Genomic DNA, 24,577 nt, shown 5'->3' on the forward strand with positions numbered 1-24,577 from the left:
CCGATACTACTCATAGATTCATCAAAATAAGCAAACAACACATAGAAAACAGAATCTGTCAAAAACAGAACAGTCTGTAGTAATCTGGATCAAACTTATACTTCTGGAACTCATAAAATTCTGAAATAAATTTCCAGACGTGAGGAATTTATCTATTAATCATCTTAAAAAGAATTAACTAAATATCACTCTCCAATAAAAAATGACAGCAATTCTCGTGAGCGCTAAAGTTTCTGTTTTTACAGCATGATCGCAAAGACTTTCCCCAAGTCTTCCCAACGGTTCTACTTGGCACAAACACTAATTAAAACATAAAAACACATCTAAACAGAGTCTAGATGAATTATTAATTACTAAATAGGAACAAAAAGAAAGGAACTAAAATAAAATTGGGTTGCCTCCCAATAAGCGCTATCGTTTAACGCCCCTAGCTAGGCATGATGATTCCAATGATGCTCACATAAAAGATAAGAATTGAAACTTAAAGAGAGCATCAAGAAGAATATGAATAGCACATTTACGTCTAACCCACTTCCTATGCATAGGAATTTTGTGAGCAAACAACTTATGGGCACAATAATCAACTAGCATATGAGGGCAAAACAAGCATAACTCTAAAACTTTAAGCACATAGAGAGGAAACTTGATATTATTGCAATTCCTACAAGCATATATTCCTCCCTCATAATAATTTTCAGTAGCATAATGAATGAATTCAACAATATAACCAGCACCTAAAGCATTCTTTTCATGATCTACAAGCATAGAAATTTTATTACTCTCCACACAAACAAAATTCTTCTCATGAATAATAGTGGGGGCAAACTCAACAAAATAATTATCATGTGAGGCATAATCCAATTGAAAACTAAAATCATGATGACAAGTTTCATGGTTATCATTATTCTTTATAGCATACAAGTCATCACAATAATCATCATAGATAGCAACTTTGTTCTCATAATCAATTGGAACCTCTTCCAGAATAGTGGAATCATTACTAAATAAAGTCATGACCTCTCCAAATCCACTTTCATCAATATAATCATCATAAATAGGAGGCATTCTTTCATCATAATAAATTTGCTCATCAAAACTTGGGGGGCAAAAAATATCACCTTCATCAAACATAGCTTCCCCAAGCTTGTGGCTTTGCATATCATTAGCATCATGGATATTCAAAGAATTCATACTAACAACATTGCAATCATGCTCATCATTCAAATATTTAGTGCCAAACATTTTATAGCATTCTTCTTCTAACACTTTGGCACAATTTTCCTTTCCATCATACTCACGAAAGATATTAAAAATATGAAGCGTATGAGGTAAACTCAATTCCTTTTTTTATAGTTTTCTTTTATAAACTAAACTAGTGATAAAACAAGAAACTAAAAGACTTGATTGCAAGATCTAAAGATATACCTTCAAGCACTCACCTCCCCGGCAACGGCGCCAGAAAAGAGCTTGATGTCTACTACACAACCTTCTTCTTGTAGACGTTGTTGGGCCTCCAAGTGCAGAGTTTTGTAGGACAGTAGAAAATTTCCCTCAAGTGGATGACCTAAGGTTTATCAATCCGTAGGAGGCGTAGGATGAAGGTGGTCTCTCTCAAGCAACCCTGCAACCAAATAACAAAGAGTCTCTTGTGTCCCCAACACACCCAATACAATGGTAAATTGTATTGGTGCACTAGTTCGGGGAAGAGATGGTGATACAAGTGGTATATGGATAGTAGATAATGGTTTTTGTAATCTGAAAATATAAAAACAGCAAGGTAACTAATGATAAAAGTGAGCGTAAACGGTATTGCAATGCTAGGAAACAAGCCTAGGGTTCATACTTTCACTACTGCAAGTTCTCTCAACAATAATAACATAATAGGATCGCATAACTATCCCTCAACATGCAACAAAGAGTCACTCCAAAGTCACTAATAGCAGAGAACAAACGAAGAGATTATGGTAGGGTACGAAACCACCTCAAAGTTATTCTTTCCAATCAATCCGTTGGGCTATTCCTATAAGTGTCACAAACAACCCTAGAGTTCGTACTGGAATAACACCTTAAGACACAAATCAACCAAAACCCTAATGTCACCTAGATACTCCAATGTCACCTCGAGTATCCGTGGGTATGATTATACGATATGCATCACACAATCTCAGATTCATGTATTCAACCAACACATAGAACCTCAAAGAGTGCCCCAAAGTTCCTACCGGAGAATCACGACAAAAACGTGTGCCAACCCCTATGCATAGGTTCATGGGTGGAACCCGCAAGTTGATCACCAAAACATACATCAAGTGAATCACGTGGTATCACATTGTCACCACAGATACGCTCGACAAGACATACATCAAGTGTTCTCAAATCTTTAAAGACTCCATCCGATAAGATAACTTCAAAGGGAAAACTCAATCCATTACAAGAGAGTAGAGGGGGAGAAAACATCATAGGATCCAACTATAATAGCAAAGCTCGCGATACATCAAGATCGTATCACCTCAAGAACACGAGAGAGACAGAGAGAGAGAGAGATCAAACACATAGCTACTGGTACATACCCTCAGCCCCGAGGGAGAACTACTCCCTCCTCGTCATGGAGAGCAGCGGGATGATGAAGATGGCCACCGGAGAGGGATTGCCCCTCCGGTAGGTTGCCGGAACGGGTCTAGATTGGCTTTCGGTGGCTACGGAGGCTTCTGGCGGCGAAACTCTAGATCTATTGTGCTCCCCGATGTTTTTAGGGTATATGGAGATATATAGGCGGAAGAAGTACGTCAGGGGGGGGGCCACGAGGGGCCCACGAGGGTGGAGGGCGCATCCAGGGGGGGTGGGCGCGCCCCCCTGCCTTGTGGCTTCCTTGTAGATCCCCTGACGTGCACTCCAAGTCTTCTGGGCTTCTTCTGATCCAAAAATAAGTTCCGTGAAGTTTCAGGTCAATTGCACTCCGTTTGGTTTTCCTTTTCTGCGATATTCTAAAACTAGGTAAAAAAAGAAACTGGCACTGGGCTCCGGGTAAATAGGTTAGTCCCCAAAATCATATAAAATAGCATATAAATGCATATAAAACATCCAAGGTTGATAATATAATAGCATGGAACAATCAAAAATTATAGATACGTTGGAGACGTATCAAACCCCCAATCTAGGTTTATTTCTGGGGGTTTCTATATTTATAGGAATTTTTGGCGTCGAGAACAAGTCAGGGGGGTCCACGAGTCAACCACAAGGTCGGAGGGCGTGCCCTAGGGGGTTGGGCACGCCCTCCACCCTTGTGGAGGCCTCGTGGCTCTTCTGGCCCAACTCTTTTGCTTCGGGGGCTTCTTCTGGTCCATAAAAAATCACTGTAAATTTTCAGGTCATTTGGACTCCGTTTGATATTCATTTTCTGTAGAACTCAAAAACAATGAAAAACAGAAACTGGCACTTGGCTCTAGGTTAATACGTTAGTCCAAAAAATCATATAAAATAGCATATAAATGCATATAAAACATCCAAGATTGGTAATATAATAGCATGGAACAATCAAAAATTATAGATACATTGGAGACATATGATTCATACTTTCACTAGTGCAACCTCCCAACTTTGCTAACATAATTGAATGATATAACAATCCCTAAACGTGCGACAAAGAATCACTCCAAAGTTCTAATCAATTGCAGAGAACATATGATGAAATTGTTGAAGGTAGTAAACCACCTCAAAATTATCCTTTCCGATCAATCTATTGAGTCATCCATATAAGTGACACAAACAACCCTATAGTTCGTACTAAAATAACACCATATGGTACGCATCAATCAGCTCTAATGTCACCTAAATACTCCAATGTCACCACAAGTGTCCGTGAGTCAATTATTCGATATGCATAAAAAAATTCAGATTCATAATATTCAATCCAGCACAAAGGACTTCAAATAGTACCCCAAAGTTTCTATCGGAGAAAGCCGGATGAAAATGTGTATCAACCTATGTGCCTAGATTACCAATGTCACCACCGGAATCCACAGGTTGATTACCAAAACGTATATCAAGCGACTCAATAGAATACCCCATTGTCACCACGGGTATCCAGATGCAAGACATACATCAAGTGTTCTTAAATCCAAAAGATTCAGTCAGATAATAATGAAAACTCAAAGGGAAAGACTCAATTCATCACAACAAGATAGAGAGGGAAGAACACCATATGATTCATCTATATTAACAAAGCCCATGGTACATCAAGATCATGTCGGACCAAGAAGACAAGAGAGAGAGAGAGAGAGAGATCAAACACATCGCTACTGGTACATACCCATAGCCCCGAGGGTGAACTACTCCCTCCTCGTCATGGAGACCGTCGGGATGAGGAAGATGGCCTCTAGTGATGATTTCCCTCTCTGGCAAGGTGTCGGAAAAGGCCTCCATTTGAGATCTCTTCGGAACAAAGGCTTGTGACGGTGGCATGGAAGTTCTAGGTTTCTTTCTGGGGGTTTCCCAATTTATAAGAATTTCCAGCGTTGGTTTCCCACCAATCGGAGTTACATGGGACCCACGAGCTTAGAGGACATGCCCTAACCCCAGGGCACATGGGGTGAGCTCGTGACTCCCTCGTGGATCTTCTAATCCTTGCTCGAAGCTTCAGGGGTCTCTTATGTTCCATAAAAAATCATTGTAAATTTTCGTGGCATTTGGACTTCGTTTGGTATGGATTTTCTGCGAAAAAAGCCAAAAAACATGAACTAGCACTGGGCACTAGGTCAATAGGTTAGTCTATCGAAATCATATAAAAGTGCACCAAAACCATGTAGAGTTTAGGTAAATGTGGCATGAATTCTCCATAAATTATAGATACATTGGAGATGTATCATACCGCCAACACCGTCCAAAATGGAACCATCTGTATTGAGTTTGACACGTCCAATCGCTGGGGAAGTCCATGGGACTAAAATAGTGGGGGCAATATTTCATGTGTGTGATGTAAGGGGGTAGCAAAACTGAACGAGAGCCCTTCATTTTAGAAGGTCATCATCTGAATGAATTGCTATGGATTGCAAAGATGATTGATAGTTTGACAAAAACTTGACTGAGACATCCACTAGGGGTGGGTTTGGAGTGAACGATTCTTACGTGCCAGATTCTCAAAAATAACATCAACAGTCGCGCCCTTGTATCCTCATCAATTTCCCAGATAAATTGGATGAACCAATTTGACCCAGTTGGTTTGATACTCGATGCTTCAGGTAGAGCCTATACAACAACCATGGCACACCATAAATTTCTTGCATTTGTGCACGTACAGAACGTATAGAAGGAGTCTTCATAATCGGAACCACAGATCGGGCACAAGAGAATTGACTCCAGCCTCCGTCTCTTTTTGTTACACCAAGTTGCAAGGGAGTTGTTTGCTAGGCGCCATGCAAAACTCAACACCTTTGGGGGCATTGGGCAAGTCCACAGGGCCTTCCAGCCCTCACGCCGTCCATTCGAAAGGTGGCTGGACGTAGATTGTTCTGGAAATCGGTAACCGGTAGCTGCTTGGTCGGCTTGGGAGTAGTGGTTATCGGTGAATTGGCCTATTAACTAGATTAATCGGTCGAACACGAATATGTAGATAAAATAGAACCTACCAATATATATCTGATTTTTATGTATTATACCGTAGTCTCATGCTCTCACCTATGTAATAATATACCAAAATATGCTACTGTTTGGTCGAACACTGGCTATTGAGGAGTGAGAGTTGGATGGGAGGGGTTACGAGCCAACATTTTGGGCTTTTTTTGCCCAGAAGTTAATGGGCTGGCAGCGACTAATCTACCTAACAACCGATTAATTGAGTGTAGTACTGAGTCTATCATAGTACTCTCGTAGTGTTATTGTGTTTCAGTTTGACCTCATGTTTAAATTTGAACATTTGGTATTTTGAAATGCCGTAATATGCAATGACCATGTGCCCTATTTTACATCATCAGCTATGGCAGAAAATATCTGATACACTATTTCAAAACATTTCCTACGCAAAACAAATCAGGCGCCCTAGTATACATCATCTGTTGGAGATGCTTTAATACCAGGATCATCAATATTCTTATACTACCTTGAGCCCCCACGTGCAAGTAGCGAACCCAAGACTGTTAGCACTGATAAGAAAAAACATCTATATGCTCAGAGGGCAAAGTTTTGGGTGGTGGCAATTGTTGAGAGGGCGATGGCGTCATGTCCTTTTTTAAGGTGGACCAGGCGGTCGGTAGCCTCAACCGACTCCCAGGATGACAACTAGGTAGCTTGGCAGCCTCCCTCCTGTTTTGGCGATGTTTAATTAGTGAAGTTTAATTGTGTGTACTTCAAACTATTTAGGGTGTATTTTGGATTTGACTCATATTAACTATGGAATGTAATTATGTTAAGTGTTGAGTTAAATTTTGTGGTATTTCATTTGAACTATGAGTTGTTGTTTAATTGTTGTTTAATACCATGTTGTGTTCAATTTTGTGCTATGCAATTTGAAAAGGATAGATGTGTTGGGTCCCACATGGCAGTGGCCAATGTGATCGAGCTAGGTCTAGGTCCCATGCATCAGTGAGGGGGCTCGTAGGGGCAAATCGGTCAATACAACGTCTCATTAACGGTCAAACGACTTTCATAGGATGAAATCGTGACAAAAGAGCAAAAGCATAAGTGCACGCACGAAAACTAAGGGCAAAAGAGTAGGGTGAGCACGAACTAATGACAAGAATGTCATTCTCAACACCAAAAAACAAAATGTAAGAATGTAACATTTTTTCCTTGTTAGACGGCTCTCATATTGCTCATGTTCTAAAATAGGCTTTTTAATTGTATTGCAGTGTTGCTTGTTTGATGGAAGGTTAAGGTGTAATCTCATGGATTTATATCTTGTTTTCTCAAACTAAAAGAAAAGTTGCCAATTGTAGCAAACCCCTTCTATGAGGCCCAACAACTACTACTAATCTATTGGCTATTGGGCGAACCAACCTGTGGCCTAGCCCACCAGGGTTCAAGTCCTGCTGCGTGCATTTATCCTGGAATTATTTCACGATTTCCGGCAATGCGTGTTCAGAGGAAGGAGACGTTCCCATCAACTACGAGGCGTCTACGGTGGCACTAGTAGAAAAAGGGGCTTTTGTGCGGGCCTGGCCAGCCCATTAGTCCCGGTTCTTCCACGAACCGGGACCAATGGATGCATTCGTCCCGGTTCGTGAGCCCAGGGGGGCGGCTAGGGCCTCTTGGGCATTGGTCCCGGTTCGTATGGACCCATTTGTCCCGGTTCCAGGCACGAACCGGGAACAATGAGCCTCGCTCCTGGCCCACAAACATTGGTCTCGGTTCTTGGCTCGAACCAGGACAGAAGGCTGGGCTTTAGTCCCGGTTCCAGCCATGAACGGGGACAAATGAGTTGCCTATATATACCCCGTCGCTGCAACAGAGCACTCCATAGTGCTCAGTTTTTTCTGGCCGGCGAGGAGAGGGCATTTGGGTGCTCTAGCTCACCTCCTATGCACACGAGGTGTTCGATGAAATGCCCAAGCCACGCTAGTTAAGCTTTCTCCTCTCGAAGCTCGACCTCCAAGCTCCATTTTCCCCGAGATTTGTCTAGGTTTAGCGGTCAGTCACGTCCCGTCCCCGTCTTCACCGCCGTCGATCGCCTGCGCCGATCTCGTCGCCTGCACCACTATGGTGAGCCTCTTATCTTCTTCTGAAATAAAAATATTCTTACTTTAGATAGATACTTGTCTAATTTTCTTAATTTTATTATTGCTTGTGCTTATATAGTGCGACGGTTTTGGTATCCGCCCCCATCGGCCCTCGTCCTGACTATGATTCGGATGTGGTATATATTATCTTTTATAACTATTTGGTTCATTTATTGTTTAGACGTAGGGTTGTTACCTCCTCCGAGAGGGGCCCGAACTCGTAAAACCCTTGTGTTACACATGCACGGTAGCTAGGATCAGCCCTTGTTCGTACCCTACTTCTTACTATCAGAATCATAACCATGATATCGGACACCGCACCACCACCTCCATTGAGCCGAGGATGCCGTGCCACACTGCTAGGCTGAGGAGCAGGACGCGCAAGGCTAGAACGCGATCAAGAAGGAGGACGAGACTGGCCTCTCGCTGATCAAGGAGGAGGACGAGGCAAGCCCCTCAGTGATCATGCTTGAGTCCGATGACAAAGAAGAAGAGTTCGAGGTGGATAGAGAGATTGAGTCTTCATGGAGCTTTGGAACCATGTCGACGACGGGGATCATGGTGATGAGTAGTGCGTGCGTAGTACCGAGTTTATCGTAGTACTTTCATAGTGTTATTATGTTTAAGTTTGCACTCGTGTTTAAGTAAGAACATTTGGTATTTCGTAATGTCCTAATATGCAATGACCATGTGCCCTATTTTCATCATCTGCTATGGCAGAAAATGTTTGCTGGCCTATTTTTAAATCATCTGATACACATAAAAAATCCAGTGCCCTAAAACTTTCTTTGGATTCCCTATTATACATCATCCGTTGGAGATGCTCTAATATCGAGGTCATCAATATTCTTATACTACCTTGAGCCCCCACGTGCAAGTGGCATAACGGATACTGTCGGGACTGATAATAAGAAAAACATCTCTACGCTCAAAGGCCAAAGTTTTGGGTGGTAGCAACTTTTGGGACGGCAATAGTGTCATCTCCTTTTATAAGGTGGACTAGGTGGTAGGATGCCTCATCCGGCTCCCGGGATGACAACTTGGTGGCTTTGGAGCCTCCCTCCTGTTACGGCGATGTATAATTAGTGAAGTTTAATTATGTGTACGTCAAACTATTTAGGGTTGTATTTTGGATTTGAAGGTTCAAATCGATTGACTCGTATTAACTATGAACTGGTATATGATTAAGTTAAGTGTTGAGTTCAATTTTGTGGTATGCCATTGGAACTATGAGTTGGTGTCCAATACAGTGTTAAGTTCAATTATGTGATATGCCATTTGAAAAGGATAGATGTGATGGTCAAACGGCTTTGAAATGACGAAATCGTGATAAAAGAGCAAACGAGAAGAGTGAGGACCGACTAATGGCAAAAATGTCATTCTCTCAAAAAAAGATAAGAATGTAAATATTTTCTTCTTAGACGGCCCTCACATTGCTGATGTTCTAAATAGGCTTCTTTTTTGCGGAAAGGGTCTGATCTATTATAAAGAGTAATTATTTTTTTCTTAGACGGCCCTCACATTGCGCATGTTCTAAATAGGCTTTTAAATTGTATTGCAGTGTTGCTTGTTTGATGGAAGCTAAGGGTGTTATCTCATGGATTGATATCTTGTTTTCTAAAACTAACAGAAAAGTTGCCAATTGAAGCAAACCACTTCTATGAGGCCCAGAAACTACTGCTAATCGATTGGCTATTGGAGTCGTAAAAACCCATCTCATTTTGTGCAAGAAGCTAAAGAGCTCAGCCCGTGATTCCCACATATCCATCTGTTCTCTCACTCGAGAAGATCAAGTCACTCAGGCGCAGTGCAGTGAGACGCTTTTCATTATCCATCTTTTTTTGCGGGGTATTCATTATCCATCTTGTATGTTAACTCTTCGATCTCCAAAGATAGTATAAAAATCTCATAGTAATCAATATAGTCCTTTTATTCCCAAAATAGATTCATATGCACCGATAAATGCATGATCTGCGGCGTATCCAAAAAATATATGAACTGGCTGTAGGAAATATCGACCTTCTCCAATGAAGTTAATTCCGCCAAATAAGTTCAGATACGAGGAGGATAAGGTTTACATTTGGCACCCGGTTTCTGAAGGTCGCAAAATCTCCTCACATCGTCAAAACAAATTAATACTCGTTCATGCATGGCGCGTAATTATTCTAGGATATCAATGCGTGCATTTCTGATGGATTTGTTTCACCAATCAATAGTGGATTGAAACCTTGTTCCTCTCACCCCACCTCCTTACTTGCGCCTATAAATACACTCGTCCCGTCGACGGGAGGAGCATACTCGCTCATCACTCTACTGCACACATAAGGCAGTGGTACAATACAACGATAGGACCTAACAAGAAACTAGCCGGTAGTTTTTGTTGTAGAGAAACTAGCTAGTGAACGCCGAGGGACGACGAAGATGGTGGCAAGTGTTGGAATAAGCCACGGTATGGGTGGTGATCATGTGCGTATGTGCGCGATGATCGAGCCAGTCGCCGGTCCGTTGCCGTGTCGCGGCCGTGGCAAGGTGTACGTATGGGCGTACGTGTGTATCGTGTGTGCGTGCGCGCGCATGCATGGGGCGTGTAGGTGCACGAGTACGTGCTTGTGTTTGCGTCAAGGTCTAGATCGAGTCCGGACGTTGGTTTGACCACGTTCGAGGATAGATTAGAGTCAAGCCAGGTTTGTAGCTAGCTCCGTTGTGTAACAACGGTGGGCGCGTGATGGCATCTAGGTCAAGCGGAGGAGTGGGCAGCTCACGTTGGATGACCGGATCGCCAGGAAGCGTATGTGGGGTGACCGCGGCGTGCGTGGGCGCTACGTTCCGGTTAGCTACAAATACGGCTGTATATCGAGTCAGTTGTAACAGTTCGATCTGGAAAAAATCGTTGTTTGGCAGCGACGCGTCACAAAATCTCTGTGTGCTCACTTCTTCTTCTACCTCCGTCCCTAGAGAGCTAGCTAGGGTTAGACCCAACATTTGGTATTCAGAGCCTCGTTGCAGGAGGTGATCGCCGGCGATGTCGATCGTGCCGTACGCCGGCGGGTCGGGGAGCTCGCTACCGACGCCCGTTCCCATGCTCACTGGTGACAATTACACCACGTGGGCAATCAAGGTAGAGGCCAACCTGGACGCGGCCGGGCTGTGGGAGGCGGTGGTCGTGCCGGAGGACGCGGCGGCGGCCGTCATCGCTAAGAAGGACAAGCCCACGCGCGCCTACCTGCTCGGTGCACTCGCCGAGGACCTGCTGCTGCAGGTATCGTCGAAGAAGACCGCGGCGGAGGTGTGGAGCAGCCTCAAGGCCCGGTTCGTCGGGGCCGATCGCGTCAGGGCGGCATGGCTGGGCACGTTGCGCAGCGAGTTCGAGCTCTTGCGGATGGACGGCGGTGAGTCGCTGGACGCCTTCGCGGGCAAGATCAGTGGCATGGCGGCGCGCTACGCCGGGCTGGGATCGACTCTTGACGACACGGCGATGGTGAAGAAGCTGCTGGACTGCGTCCCGGATCGCTTGTACGCGGCGGTCGCCGGGATGGAACAGTTTTGCGACCTCTCGACGCTGCTGTTCGAGGACGCGCTGGGACGCCTGAAGGCGTTCGAAGAGTGGCTGCGTCGGCGTGGGCAGGCGGGCGGCGAGCGGGCAGGCGGCGAGCTGATGTTCACGGCAGCGCAGTGGCGGGCGCGGGAGCGGCAGCTGGGCGGCACATGGGACGACGACGACGGCAGGAGCGTGGCGTCGGGAGGAGGAAGACGCCGCGGCCGGTGCTACAATTGCGGCGTGCGCGGCCACTTCTCGAGGGAGTGCACGAAGCCGAAGAAGGAGAAGAACGAGCAGGCTCTCCTCGCCGACATCGACGCCGAGGGGCCAGCCCTCCTGTAGTTCGTGGCTTAGGAGGAGAGTGTTGGAATAAGCCACGGTATGGGTGGTGATCATGTGCGTATGTGCGCGATGATCGAGCCAGTCGCCGGTCCGTTGCCGTGTCGCGGCCGTGGCAAGGTGTACGTGTGTATTGTGTGTGCGTGCGCGCGCATGCATGGGGCGTGTAGGTGCACGAGTACGTGCTTGTGTTTGCGTCAAGGTCTAGATCGAGTCCGGACGTTGGTTTGGCCACGTTCAAGGATAGATTAGAGTCAAGCCAGGTTTGTAGCTAGCTCCGTTGTGTAACAACGGCGGGCGCGTGATGGCATCCAGGTCAAGCGGAGGAGTGGGCAGCTCATGTTGGATGACCGGATCGCCAGTAAGCGTACATGGGGTGACCGCGGCGTGCGTGGGCGCTACGTTCCGGTTAGTTACAAATACGGCTGTATATCGAGTCAGTTGTAACAGTTCGAGCTGGAAAAAATCGTTGTTTGGCAGCGAGGCGTTCGTCGCCACAAAATCTTTGTGTGCTCACTTCTTCTTCTACCTCCGTCCCTAGAGAGCTAGCTAGGGTTAGACCCAACAGCAAGGGCTAGGGTGCTGCTCGTTGCCGCCGTGGTATGGTTTTTGGCAACCACGGCGTGCCAAGCCGCCCAGCCGGACTACGCCACCGCACTCACCAAGTCGCTGCTCTACTTCGAGGCGCAGCGCTCCGGTAGGCTGCCGCCAACTTAGCGGGTCCAATGGCGCGGCGACTCGGCCCTCAAGGACGGCGCCGACCACGGGGTAAGCACGTCGGCGATGCATGCATCTGTATTACTACTCCCTCCGTTTCATATTTCTCATCGCTAATTTAGTATGTATTTGGTTCGTGCATGATGCTGACATGCTTGATCCATCGATGTGTAGGTGGATCTCACCGGCGGCTACTATGACTCCGGGGACAACGTCAAAGTTCGGGTTCCCCATGGCGTTCACGGTGACGATGCTCTCGTGGAGCGTGGTGGAGCATCGTGACCGGCTAGCCGCGGCGGGGGAGCTGGACCATGCGTGCTGGGAGCGGCCGGAGGACATGGACACACCCCGGAGGACCCACATGGTGAACGCCACCCACCCAGGCTCCGACGTCGCTGCCGAGCGGCCAGCGCTGCCTCCGTCGCGTTCACGGGACCGCACGGCGACCCTCGGTATGCGTTGACGCTTCTGAAGCACGCGAAACAGGTGCATATTTTTACTTGCTTATTATATTCAGAAAGACTGCTGCATGTTTTGAGTTTTGGCACACGTATGCATATTGCATTGCATGCACAGTACACAGATTACACAATGGATGGTGAAAAAACCATTGGTGTAATAGTACGAGTACTAGATAAGAAAATAGAGCGGCGCACATATTAACCTGCCATTTTCATCGCGCAGTTATATACATGCACAGCACAAATTGGACGGTTTCTGTGGCTACAATCAATTTGAAAATAATGTGAGGGAATTTATTCAGCAAACCATTTCATAAAGCCGTAGTCATATAGTAGCTAAAAATGAATGTCAAATGAATTAATTATTGCTAGGAAACTGAAGGTGGACTTGTATTTGTGCACACGGACAGACAAAAACTGTATCAGCTAATTTCGTCAATCACTTGCTTCTGCAGTTGTTTCAGTTCGCCAAGAACCACCGTGGCCTCTACCAGAACAGTATTCCATCGGCCAGAAGTTTCTACAGTAGCAGCGGCGACGAGGTAGGAAGCACATCACTAATTAATGTCACAATAATGAACAGAAAAAATAGCAGTATTGTAAAGCAAATACCGAAACTTGTTTGGAACAGGACGAGCTGCTGTGGGCAGCTGTCTGGCTCTACATCGCCACCGGCCACCAGGAGTACAAGGCCTACATCGCCGGCGCCAACAACGTCGGCGGGGTGCGGCAGTCGTTGGGCTGGGACGACAAGTTCGTCGGAGCCCAGGCACTGGTCGCCAAGGTAAATGTACCAGATGATCTTAGTAGGTCTGATGAAGCCACAACAATTTTTAGCTTCAGTAACTGATGACTATGCCGGCCATACTGCAGCTCATCCTCCAAGGGAAGCTGCCCAACAACGGCCGCCACGCCGAGATGAGGAGCAACGTGGAGAGCTTCCTCTGCAACGTCCTTCAGCACGGTGACGGCCGCAGCGGGCGGCTCACCCCGGGCGGCATGCTCTACCTGCAGCCCTGGTCTAACCTGCAGGACGTCACGACGGCGATGTTCGTCCTCATCACGCACGCCGACCACCTGGCGGCGGCGAGGGCTTCCCTGCAGTGCGGCGGCGTGAGGCTGCCACCGGCGCAGCTCGTCTCGTTCGCACGGTCACAGGTGGACTACATCCTTGGCAAGAACCAAATGAAGATGAGCTACATGGTTGGGGTTGGAAAGAGGTACCCGTTGCAGCCGCACCACCGCGGCGCGTCGCTGCCATCCATTAGGAAATACCCGGGGAAGATCTCCTGCGGCAAGGGAGCCGAGTACTTCCACAGGTCTGCGCCCAACTTGAATGTGATTGACGGCGCCATCGTCGGAGGGCCTGACAACAACGACCATTACGACGATTCTCGGGGAAATTACCAGCAAGGCGAGCCATCGACCTACACTGTCGCGCCCATCGTCGGAGTTCTTGCTAGGCTTCTGCATAACTGATGTTCCTGTTTTCAGTCAAGAGATGTGCAATGTCAATGCCATCCTTGTAATTTTCTTATACCGACAACAACACAGGCATTGTTTCCTTCCAGACATTGAAAAGAACTTCAACATCACCATAGTCCAACTTGACATTTTATTCCCTTCCAAATTTTGTAAGAAACTTCAACATGTAGATCTCATCATATTGGCAAGAGTTCTTGTTTACACTAAGGGGTAGAGGCTTCAAGAGCAGGTAGACATTCCCTTATCACCTCTGCAGCATGCTCCAGCTCCTTCTCCGACACATGATGAGCGCAGGCATAAGCCTCACCACATTGCCTTTCCCGGACGTCAGCAAAAAGACACCAGCATCCAAGCACGCATCCACTAAAGGACCAGCTGGTACGTCAAGCTCGATGCCAATGATGAGACCGGCCCCACGGATCTCTTTGACATGAGGGTTTCCACTCAGCTTAGTTTTGAGCAGCTGCTTGAAGTTTTTTTTGAGCGAAAGAGGTTTCCCCTCCGATTTCCATTAAAGAAACCAGCATAACGAGTGCATTTTGAGGACCAAGTTCCAACACAAACATAAAGCTACGATCTAACAGTGGCCACAGTTTTAGACAGGAAGCATTACATCTTAAGCTATTACATCCAAAAGACAGCCATCTAACACATAAACCAACTGGTTAAAAAAAGGAGACTGGGCTACAGAGGGTTTTTTTACCGAAAAAGGCTTTCGCCCCGCTTTATATATAAAGCAAACCGACAAGAGCACACATACAAGCACTAGTCCAGAACACACACACCCAAGTCTCACACGAAGAAGTACAAGGGTTTTGCTCAGGGCACAGCTCAACAAGCCCTAAATACAGAGTTTTTTCACGCTTATGCATCTACTAGGAGGAAGAGGAATTTAATTAAAAAACTGAAAGTTGATGGTGGGAATGAGTTGGAAGGTACAACTGCCTTGTCTCCTCATATTCAAAATTATTTTACTAAACTTTTCACTTCTGAAGTCCAAAAAACAGATCTGGTTCTGTTAGAAAAAGTGAATACAAAATTAACATCGCAAATGAATGATTTCCTGTTATCTCCATTCATGGCAGAGGATGTACGTAAAGCAGTTTTTAGTATTGGTGATTTAAAAGCGTCAAGTCCTGATGGCCTTCATGCGGTGTTCTTTAAAAATTATTGACACATGCTGGGAGATGAGATCAGTAATGAAGTCCTTTTAGCAATCAATTCTCGGCAAATACCAGCGGAGTGGAATGATACATGCATTGTTATGATCCCAAAGATTGACACTCCAGAACTGGTAACACAATTCAGACCCATTAGTTTATGCAATGTCCTGTACAAAATAATATAAATATGCTTTCATTGAGATTAAAAAGCATTCTCCCTGAAATAATCTCCCCAGCCCAGAGTGCTTTCGTCCCGAGGAGACTCATATCAGATAATATATATTCTTATTGCTTATGAATGCGTGCATAAGATTAAAAATAAAAGATCTGGCCAAGCAGGTTTGTGTGCGGTTAAACAAGATATGCATAAAGCTTATGACCGTGTTGAATGGATATTTCTGAGAAACATGATGCAGAAGCTTGGATTCCATGAACAATGGAATGAGATAATAATGGCTGGTGTTGAATGAGTGCGGTATAAAGTAAGATTCATTTCACATATGAGACTGGTATATTTACCCCTACTAGGGGGATTAGGCAAGGGGACCGTACAGGGATTGTCTTCTAGTTTGAAGAAGAAGCTGGTGGCGTAGAGGGGATTAGAGTGTGTAGAAAGGCACCATCATTATCACACCTTTTATTCGCTGACGATTCTCTGATTCTCATGAAAGCATATGTTTTAAATGCAACTTCCTTACAGCAAGTTCTAGATACCTACTGCGAGAGTTCGGGTCAGATGGTGAGTTTGGCAAAATCAAGCATTTACTTCAGTCCTAATACAAGTGTCCTCACGAGATCTGAAATTTGTCAAGAGTTAAATATTGATACTATGGCACTTTCTGATAAATATTTGGGATTACCTACATTAGTTGGGGCAGACATGAGTGATTGCTTGAGACACTTTTGTGACAGAATTAGATAGCAAATCCAAGGATGGATGGAAAAACAATTGTCTAAAGGGGGTAAGGAGATTCTACTTAAAGCTGTGGCCCAAGCTATTCCTGTTTTTGCTATGTCTATGTTTTGCATTCCTAAAGGCATATGTAAGGAGATAACTGATATTATTGCGCAATTCTGGTGGGGAGATGATGATGAACACAAAAAGATGCATTTGTATGCTGGTGGAAACTTTGTTATCGAAAAAGTGAGGGGGGAATGGGATTTAGATATCTTTATTCTTTTAACTTGGCAATGTTGGCGAAACGGTGTTGGAGAATTATTATAAATGCCGAGTCATTGTGTGCAAAGATATTGAAGGCAAAATATTTCCCAAATAGTAGCCTTCTGCAAGCAAGTTTGAAGAATGGCTCATCATTTACGTGGCAAAGCATTATGAAGGGACTAGAAATATTTAAAAGAGGCCATATTTGGAGAATTGGATCAGGAGAGGAGGTTAATATCTAGAGTGATCCTTGGATCCCTTCTAGCCGAGATAGGAAGATCATTACACCCTATGGTCATACACTATTGACAAGTGTAAGTGATCTAATTGATCCAAACATGGGAACATGGGATGAAGAGTTGATCAAATCAATTTTTAATCTAGTAGACATTCGCAGGATCCTTCAAATTCCTTTGAACCACAATGTGCTTGATGATTTCATAGCTTGGCACCCCTAAAAGAAAGGTCTTTTTACAGTCAGGTCAGTGTACCATATTCAGTGGTTACATACTTATAGACGGCATGCAAACACTACAAGGACCCCAGGAAGTTCAAACTCGCCCGCGGTATGGAGTGTGCTATGGAAACTTGTGATACCACATGAAGTTTCAATTTTCTGTTGGCGCCTACTCCACGGAATTATCCCTTTAAAAGGTATCCTCGCTAACCGTCACGTTGGGTCAATAGGAGCTTGTCCCATTTGCCATCAGCATAGTGAAGATATCAGGCATGTTTTTCCAATGTTCCCACGCACCCCAACTATGCCGGAGGTTGGGAATAAGTGATATTATACTGTGGGTCTCACGCTGGACAGTTTCGGTTCAGTGATCTTTGAGCATTTTGTGCTACAGCCGGAATCACCTTATCAACTAATCCCTGATTTAGACCTCAAAAAATTATTGCTGTCGACTGTTGGTACCTATGGTGGACGCGCCACAGAATTACTCACAATGAACCATGTCCCCCACCAGCAAGATGGTCCATGTCAGTCTTGGCTATTGCTAATAATTTCCAGAAATATTGTGCCAAGAAGATAGCAAATTCTGTACCGCGGTGTTGTAAGCCAGAGCCAAAGTTCATGAAGTTGAATGTAGATGCGTCATATTATACCGATGAGGGCGTTGGAGCAACCGTTGCTATTTTGAGAGATGGAAAAGGAACTTTTTTGGCGTCCCAATGTAAGTTTATTCCCATTGCCAGACGTAGTTACCACTGAAGCTTTAGCCATGAGAGATGGTCTAGTTTTTGCTAATAATATGGGATTCCACCGGGTTGAGGTTGAGTCAGACATGAGAGATGTCATCAACTTTGTAATGGACAAAAGAGATGGTGGGATGTGGCAGCAATTATTTTTGCGGAGTGCTTTGATGTTGGTGCAACAATTGGGAAGGTCAAGTTTAAGCATTGTAGTAGATCGGCAAATCAAGTGGCGCATGTGCTAGCTAAGTTTAGTTTGTAATAAATTCTCTAGCTCCTGGTTGGATGATCCTCCGGATTGTCTAGTTAACAAACTCATAGATGATGTATCTTTGTTTAGTGATCAATAAAGCTAGCCATGATGGCCTTCCCTAAAAAAAACTATCCCTGGTCAGTTGAGAAGCGCTAAATACAGAATCCGTTGGAGTTTTGTTCAAATCATGGTTGACTAAAGCTTGACGACAGGCGCTGAGTGCCTCTGCAGTACTCGGGCTGAATCAAGTTTTTAGTACACTCATTCTACAAAATCTCAACCGATTCGGTGGCTAATGTTTGGGTTGCCATTTAGCACTAGAAGTAGGGTCATAAAGAGTACATCTAGACCGAATGTAGGGCCCACAACACCAGACACCGAAATCCTCGGGATAGCAATCCATACGGGTGGCAATCAAGATCCATTCCACTCGGATTACATTCATCCACTCGGAAGACATTCATCCACCCGGACGCGTCAAGCCACTTGGCTGCCCCATGAGGATTCATACAAAGGAAGACAGATGGACAGCTTGGTCTCTAAAGCATCAAGAGGCGCATGTCTTCATGAGTTATCAGTAAGTATTCAATGCATCAGTTACTAAGAGTAATGCCTATAATGACCTCAATCATCAAATCCCTCTGTAACGTAGCTAGCCCAAGGGGCGGCACACTCTACATACGCCACTCGTAGCATTAAGACAAGGGTTGACATCCATGATATATAATCACCAGATACAAGGAGAAAACACAACTCCCAGAGCTCGAGACGTAGGGTTGTTACCTCCTCTGAGAGGGGCCGAAACTTGTAAATCCCTTGTGTTACACATGCGCGGTAGCTAGGATCAGCCCTTGTTCGTACCCTACTTCTTACTATCAGAATCATAACCATGATGTCGGACACCGCACCACCACCGCCATTGAGCCGAGGATGCCGTGCCACACTGCTAGGCTGAGGAGCAGGACGCACAAGGCTAGAACGCGATCAAGGAGGACGAGACTGGCCTCTCGCTGATCAAGGAGGAGGACGAGGCAAGCCGCTCTGTGATCATGCTTGAGTCCGATGACAAAGAAGAAGAGTTCGAGGTGGATAGAAAGATTGAGTCTTCATGGAGCTTTGGAACCATGTCGACGACGGGGATCATGGTGATGAGTAGTGCGTGCGTAGTACCGAGTTTATCCTAGTACTTTCATAGTGTTATTATGTTTAAATTTGCACTCGTGTTTAAGTAAGAACATTTGGTATTTCGAAATGTCCTAATATGCAATGACTATGTGCCCTATTTTACATCACCTGTTATGACAGAAAATGTCTGCTGGCCTATTTTTAAATCATCTGATACACATAAAAAATCCAGTGCCCTAAAACTTTCTTTAGATGCCCTATTATACATCATCCGTTGGAGATGCTCTAATATCAAGGTCATCAATATTCGTATACTACCTTGAGCCCCCACGTGCAAGTGGCATAACGGATGCTGTCGGGACTGATAATAAGAAAAACATCTCTATGCTCAAAGGCCAAAGTTATGGGTGGTAGCAACTTTTGGGACGGCAATAGTGTCATCTCCTTTTATAAGGTGGACTAGGTAGTAGGAGGCCTCATCCGGCTCCTGGGATGATGACTAGGTGGCTTTGGAGCCTCCCTCCTGTTGCGGCGATGTATAATTAGTGAAGTTTAATTATGTGTACGTCAAACTATTTAGGGTTGTATTTTGGATTTGAAGGTTCAAATCGATTGACTCGTATTAACTATGAACTGGTATATGATTAAGTTAAGTGTTGAGTTCAATTTTGTGGTATGCCATTGAAACTATGAGTTGTTGTTCAATACAGTGTTAAGTTCAATTATGTGATATGCCATTTGAAAAGGATAGATGTGATGGTCAAACGGCTTTGAAATGACGAAATCATGATAAAAGAGCAAAAGAGAAGAGTGAGGACCGACTAATGGAAAAAATGTCATTCTCTCAAAGAAAGGTAAGAATGTAAATATTTTCTTCTTAGACGGCCCTCACATTGCTGATGTTCTAAATAGGCTTCTTTTTTGCGAAAAGGGTCTGATCTACTATAAAGAGTAGTTATTTTCTTCTTAGACGGCCCTCACATTGCGCATGTTCTAAATAGGCTTTTAAATTGTATTGCAGTGTTGCTTGTTTGATGGAAGCTAAGGGTGTTATCTCATGGATTGATATCTTGTTTTCTAAAACTAACAGAAAAGTTGCCAATTGAAGCAAACCCCTTCTATGAGGCCCAGAAACTACTGCTAATCGATTGGCTATTGGAGTCGTAAAAACCCATCTCATTTTGTGCAAGAAGCTAAAGAGCTCAGCCCGTGATTCCCACATATCCATCTGTTCTCTCACTCGAGAAGATCAAGTCACTCAGGCGCAGTGCAGTGAGACGCTTTTCATTATCCATCTTTTTTTGCGGGGTATTCATTATCCATCTTGTATGTTAACTCTTCGATCTCCAAAGATAGTATAAAAATCTCATAGTAATCAATATAGTCCTTTTATTCCCAAAATAGATTCATATGCACCGATAAATGCATGATCTGCGGCGTATCCAAAAAATATATGAACTGGCTGTAGGAAATATCGACCTTCTCCAATGAAGTTAATTCCGCCAAATAAGTTCAGATACGAGGAGGATAAGGTTTACATTTGGCACCCGGTTTCTGAAGGTCGCAAAATCTCCTCACATCGTCAAAACAAATTAATACTCGTTCATGCATGGCGCGTAATTATTCTAGGATATCAATGCGTGCATTTCTGATGGATTTGTTTCACCAATCAATAGTGGATTGAAACCTTGTTCCTCTCACCCCACCTCCTTACTTGCGCCTATAAATACACTCGTCCCGTCGACGGGAGGAGCATACTCGCTCATCACTCTACTGCACACATAAGGCAGTGGTACAATACAACGATAGGACCTAACAAGAAACTAGCCGGTAGTTTTTGTTGTAGAGAAACTAGCTAGTGAACGCCGAGGGACGACGAAGATGGTGGCAAGTGTTGGAATAAGCCACGGTATGGGTGGTGATCATGTGCGTATGTGCGCGATGATCGAGCCAGTCGCCGGTCCGTTGCCGTGTCGCGGCCGTGGCAAGGTGTACGTATGGGCGTACGTGTGTATCGTGTGTGCGTGCGCGCGCATGCATGGAGCGTGTAGGTGCACGAGTACGTGCTTGTGTTTGCGTCAAGGTCTAGATCGAGTCCGGACGTTGATTTGGCCACATTCAATGATAGATTAGAGTCAAGCCAGGTTTGTAGCTAGCTCCGTTGTGTAACAACGGCGGGCGCGTGATGGCATCCAGGTCAAGCGGAGGAGTGGGCAGCTCACGTTGGATGACCGGATCGCCAGGAAGCGTACCTGGGGTGACCGCGGCGTGCGTGGGCGCTACGTTCCGGTTAGCTACAAATACGGCTGTATATCGAGTTAGTTGTAACAGTTCGAGCTGGAAAAAATCGTTGTTTGGCAGCCAGGCGTTCGTCGCCACAAAATCTCTGTGTGCTCACTTCTTCCTCTACCTTCGTCCCTAGAGAGCTAGCTAGGGTTAGACCCAACAGCAAGGGCTAGGGTGCTGCTCGTTGCCGCCGTGGTATGGTTTTGGGCAACCACGGCGTGCCAAGCCGCCCAGCCGGACTACGCCACCGCGCTCACCAAGTTGCTGCTCTACTTCGAGGCGCAGCGCTCCGGTAGGCTGCCGCCGACTCAGCGCGTCCAATGGCGCGGCGACTCGGCCCTCAAGGACGGCGCCGACCACGGGGTAAGCACGTCGGCGATGCATGCATCTGTATTACTACTCCCTCCGTTTCATATTACTCGTCGCTGATTTAGTATGTGTTTGGTTCGTGCAAGATGCTGACATGCTTGATCCATCGATGTGCAGGTGGATCTCACCGGCAGCTACTATGACTCCGGGGACAACGTCAAGTTCGGGTTCCCCATGGCGTTCACGGTGACGATGCTCTCGTGAAGCGTGGTGGAGCACCGTGATCGGCTGGCCGCGGCGGGGGAGCTGGGCCACACGCTCCAGGCAGTGCGGTGGGGCGCCGACTACCTGGCCAAGGCGCACGCCCACCCCGATGTGCTCTACGTGAATGTTGGCAACGGCAACTCAGACCATGCGTGCTGGGAGCGGCCGGAGGACATGGACACACCCCGGAGGGCCCACATGGTGAACGCCACCCAACCAGGCTCCGACGTCGCTGCCGAGCCGGCGGCAGCTCTGGCCGCTGCCTCCGTCGCGTTCACGGGGCCGCACGGCGACCCCCGGTATGCGTTGACGCTTCTGAAGCACGCGAAACAGGTGCATATTTTTACTTGTTTATTATATTCAGAAAGACTGCTGCATGTTTTGAGTTTTGGCACACGTATGCATATTGCATTGCATGCACAGTACACAGATTACACAATGGATGGTAAAAAAACCATTGGTGTAATAGTACAAGTACTAGATAAGAAAATAGAGCGGCGCACATATTAACCTGCCATTTTCATCGCGCAGTTATATACATGCATAGCACAAATTGGACGGTTTCTGTGGCTACAATCAATTTGAAAATAATGTGAGGGAATTTATTCAGCAAACCATTTCATAAAGCCGTGGTCATATAGTAGCTAAAAATGAATGTCAAATGAATTAATTATTGCTAGGAAACTGAAGGTGGACTTGTATTTGTGCACACGGACAGACAAAAACTGTATCAGCTAATTTCGTCAATCACTTGCTTCTGCAGTTGTTTCAGTTCGCCAAGAACCACCGTGGCCTCTACCAGAACAGTATTCCATCGGCCAGAAGTTTCTACAGTAGCAGCGGCGACGAGGTAGGAAGCACATCACTAATTAATGTCACAATAATGAACAGAAAAAATAGCAGTATTGTAAAGCAAATACCGAAACTTGTTTGGAACAGGACGAGCTGCTGTGGGCAGCTGTCTGGCTCTACATCGCCACCGGCCACCAGGAGTACAAGGCCTACATCGCCGGCGCCAACAACGTCGGCGGGGTGCGGCAGTCGTTGGGCTGGGACGACAAGTTCGTCGGAGCCCAGGCACTGGTCGCCAAGGTAAATGTACCAGATGATCTTAGTAGGTCTGATGAAGCCACAACAATTTTTAGCTTCAGTAACTGATGACTATGCCGGCCATACTGCAGCTCATCCTCCAAGGGAAGCTGCCCAACAACGGCCGCCACGCCGAGATGAGGAGCAACGTGGAGAGCTTCCTCTGCAACGTCCTTCAGCACGGTGACGGCCGCAGCGGGCGGCTCACCCCGGGCGGCATGCTCTACCTGCAGCCCTGGTCTAACCTGCAGGACGTCACGACGGCGATGTTCGTCCTCATCACGCACGCCGACCACCTGGCGGCGGCGAGGGCTTCCCTGCAGTGCGGCGGCGTGAGGCTGCCACCGGCGCAGCTCGTCTCGTTCGCACGGTCACAGGTGGACTACATCCTTGGCAAGAACCAAATGAAGATGAGCTACATGGTTGGGGTTGGAAAGAGGTACCCGTTGCAGCCGCACCACCGCGGCGCGTCGCTGCCATCCATTAGGAAATACCCGGGGAAGATCTCCTGCGGCAAGGGAGCCGAGTACTTCCACAGGTCTGCGCCCAACTTGAATGTGATTGACGGCGCCATCGTCGGAGGGCCTGACAACAACGACCATTACGACGATTCTCGGGGAAATTACCAGCAAGGCGAGCCATCGACCTACACTGTCGCGCCCATCGTCGGAGTTCTTGCTAGGCTTCTGCATAACTGATGTTCCTGTTTTCAGTCAAGAGATGTGCAATGTCAATGCCATCCTTGTAATTTTCTTATACCGACAACAACACAGGCATTGTTTCCTTCCAGACATTGAAAAGAACTTCAACATCACCATAGTCCAACTTGACATTTTATTCCCTTCCAAATTTTGTAAGAAACTTCAACATGTAGATCTCATCATATTGGCAAGAGTTCTTGTTTACACTAAGGGGTAGAGGCTTCAAGAGCAGGTAGACATTCCCTTATCACCTCTGCAGCATGCTCCAGCTCCTTATCCGACACATGATGAGCGCAGGCATAAGCCTCATCACATTGCCTTTCCCGGACGTCAGCAAAAAGACACCAGCATCGAAGCACGCATCGACTAAAGGACCAGCTGGTACGTCAAGCTCGATGCCAATGATGAGACCGGCCCCACGGATCTCTTTGACATGAGGGTTTCCACTCAGCTTAGTTTTGAGCAGCTGCTTGAAGTTTTTTTTGAGCGAAAGAGGTTTCCCCTCCGATTTCCATTAAAGAAACCAGCATAACGAGTGCATTTTGAGGACCGAGTTCCAACACAAACATAAAGCTACGATCTAACAGCGGCCACAGTTAGACAGGAAGCCTTAAGCTATTACATCCAAAAGACAGCCATCTAACACATAAACCAACGACTAGGCGGAACCAGGCGTCCTCCATCGTCATTCATCACCATCACTGCACCAGAGGCTTCACACAAAAGCGCCATCCTTGAGCAGCCCTGTAAATTTCACTTGCCACCTGCTCTATGAGTCT

The 24,577-nt window shown here is 46.0% G+C and overlaps 1 protein-coding gene and 2 pseudogenes across 2 annotated transcripts; all 3 read left to right on the forward strand.

Moving 5' to 3' along the window:
• Nucleotides 1-10,626: 10,626 nt before the first annotated feature.
• Nucleotides 10,627-11,679, forward strand: LOC147990049 (uncharacterized). The gene has a single exon (XM_087521774.1). It carries the CDS (start codon nt 10,732-10,734, stop codon nt 11,587-11,589), a length of 858 nt encoding a protein of 285 aa, XP_087377900.1. The 5' UTR covers nt 10,627-10,731; the 3' UTR covers nt 11,590-11,679.
• Nucleotides 11,680-11,925: 246 nt separating this feature from the next.
• On the forward strand, nt 11,926-14,344 carry LOC147990050 (endoglucanase 14-like; annotated as a pseudogene).
• A 7,032-nt stretch (nt 14,345-21,376) lies between these two features.
• On the forward strand, nt 21,377-23,897 carry LOC125555782 (endoglucanase 14-like; annotated as a pseudogene). Its single transcript, XR_015611685.1, has 6 exons — nt 21,377-21,466; nt 21,580-21,798; nt 21,922-22,341; nt 22,772-22,858; nt 22,948-23,100; nt 23,190-23,897. The product of XR_015611685.1 is annotated as an endoglucanase 14-like (transcript).
• The last annotated feature ends 680 nt before the right edge of the window (nt 23,898-24,577 follow it).

The sequence above is a fragment of the Triticum urartu genome, chromosome 1A (assembly GCF_056163025.1).
Source record: "Triticum urartu cultivar PI428250 chromosome 1A, HENAU_Tu73, whole genome shotgun sequence".
Lineage (NCBI taxonomy): Eukaryota > Viridiplantae > Streptophyta > Magnoliopsida > Poales > Poaceae > Triticum > Triticum urartu.

Excerpts from the sequence above, each read along its gene's own strand:
- LOC147990049 (XM_087521774.1), top strand. The coding sequence starts at position 10,732 with ATGTCGATCGTGCCGTACGCCGGCGGGTCGGGGAGCTCGCTACCGACG.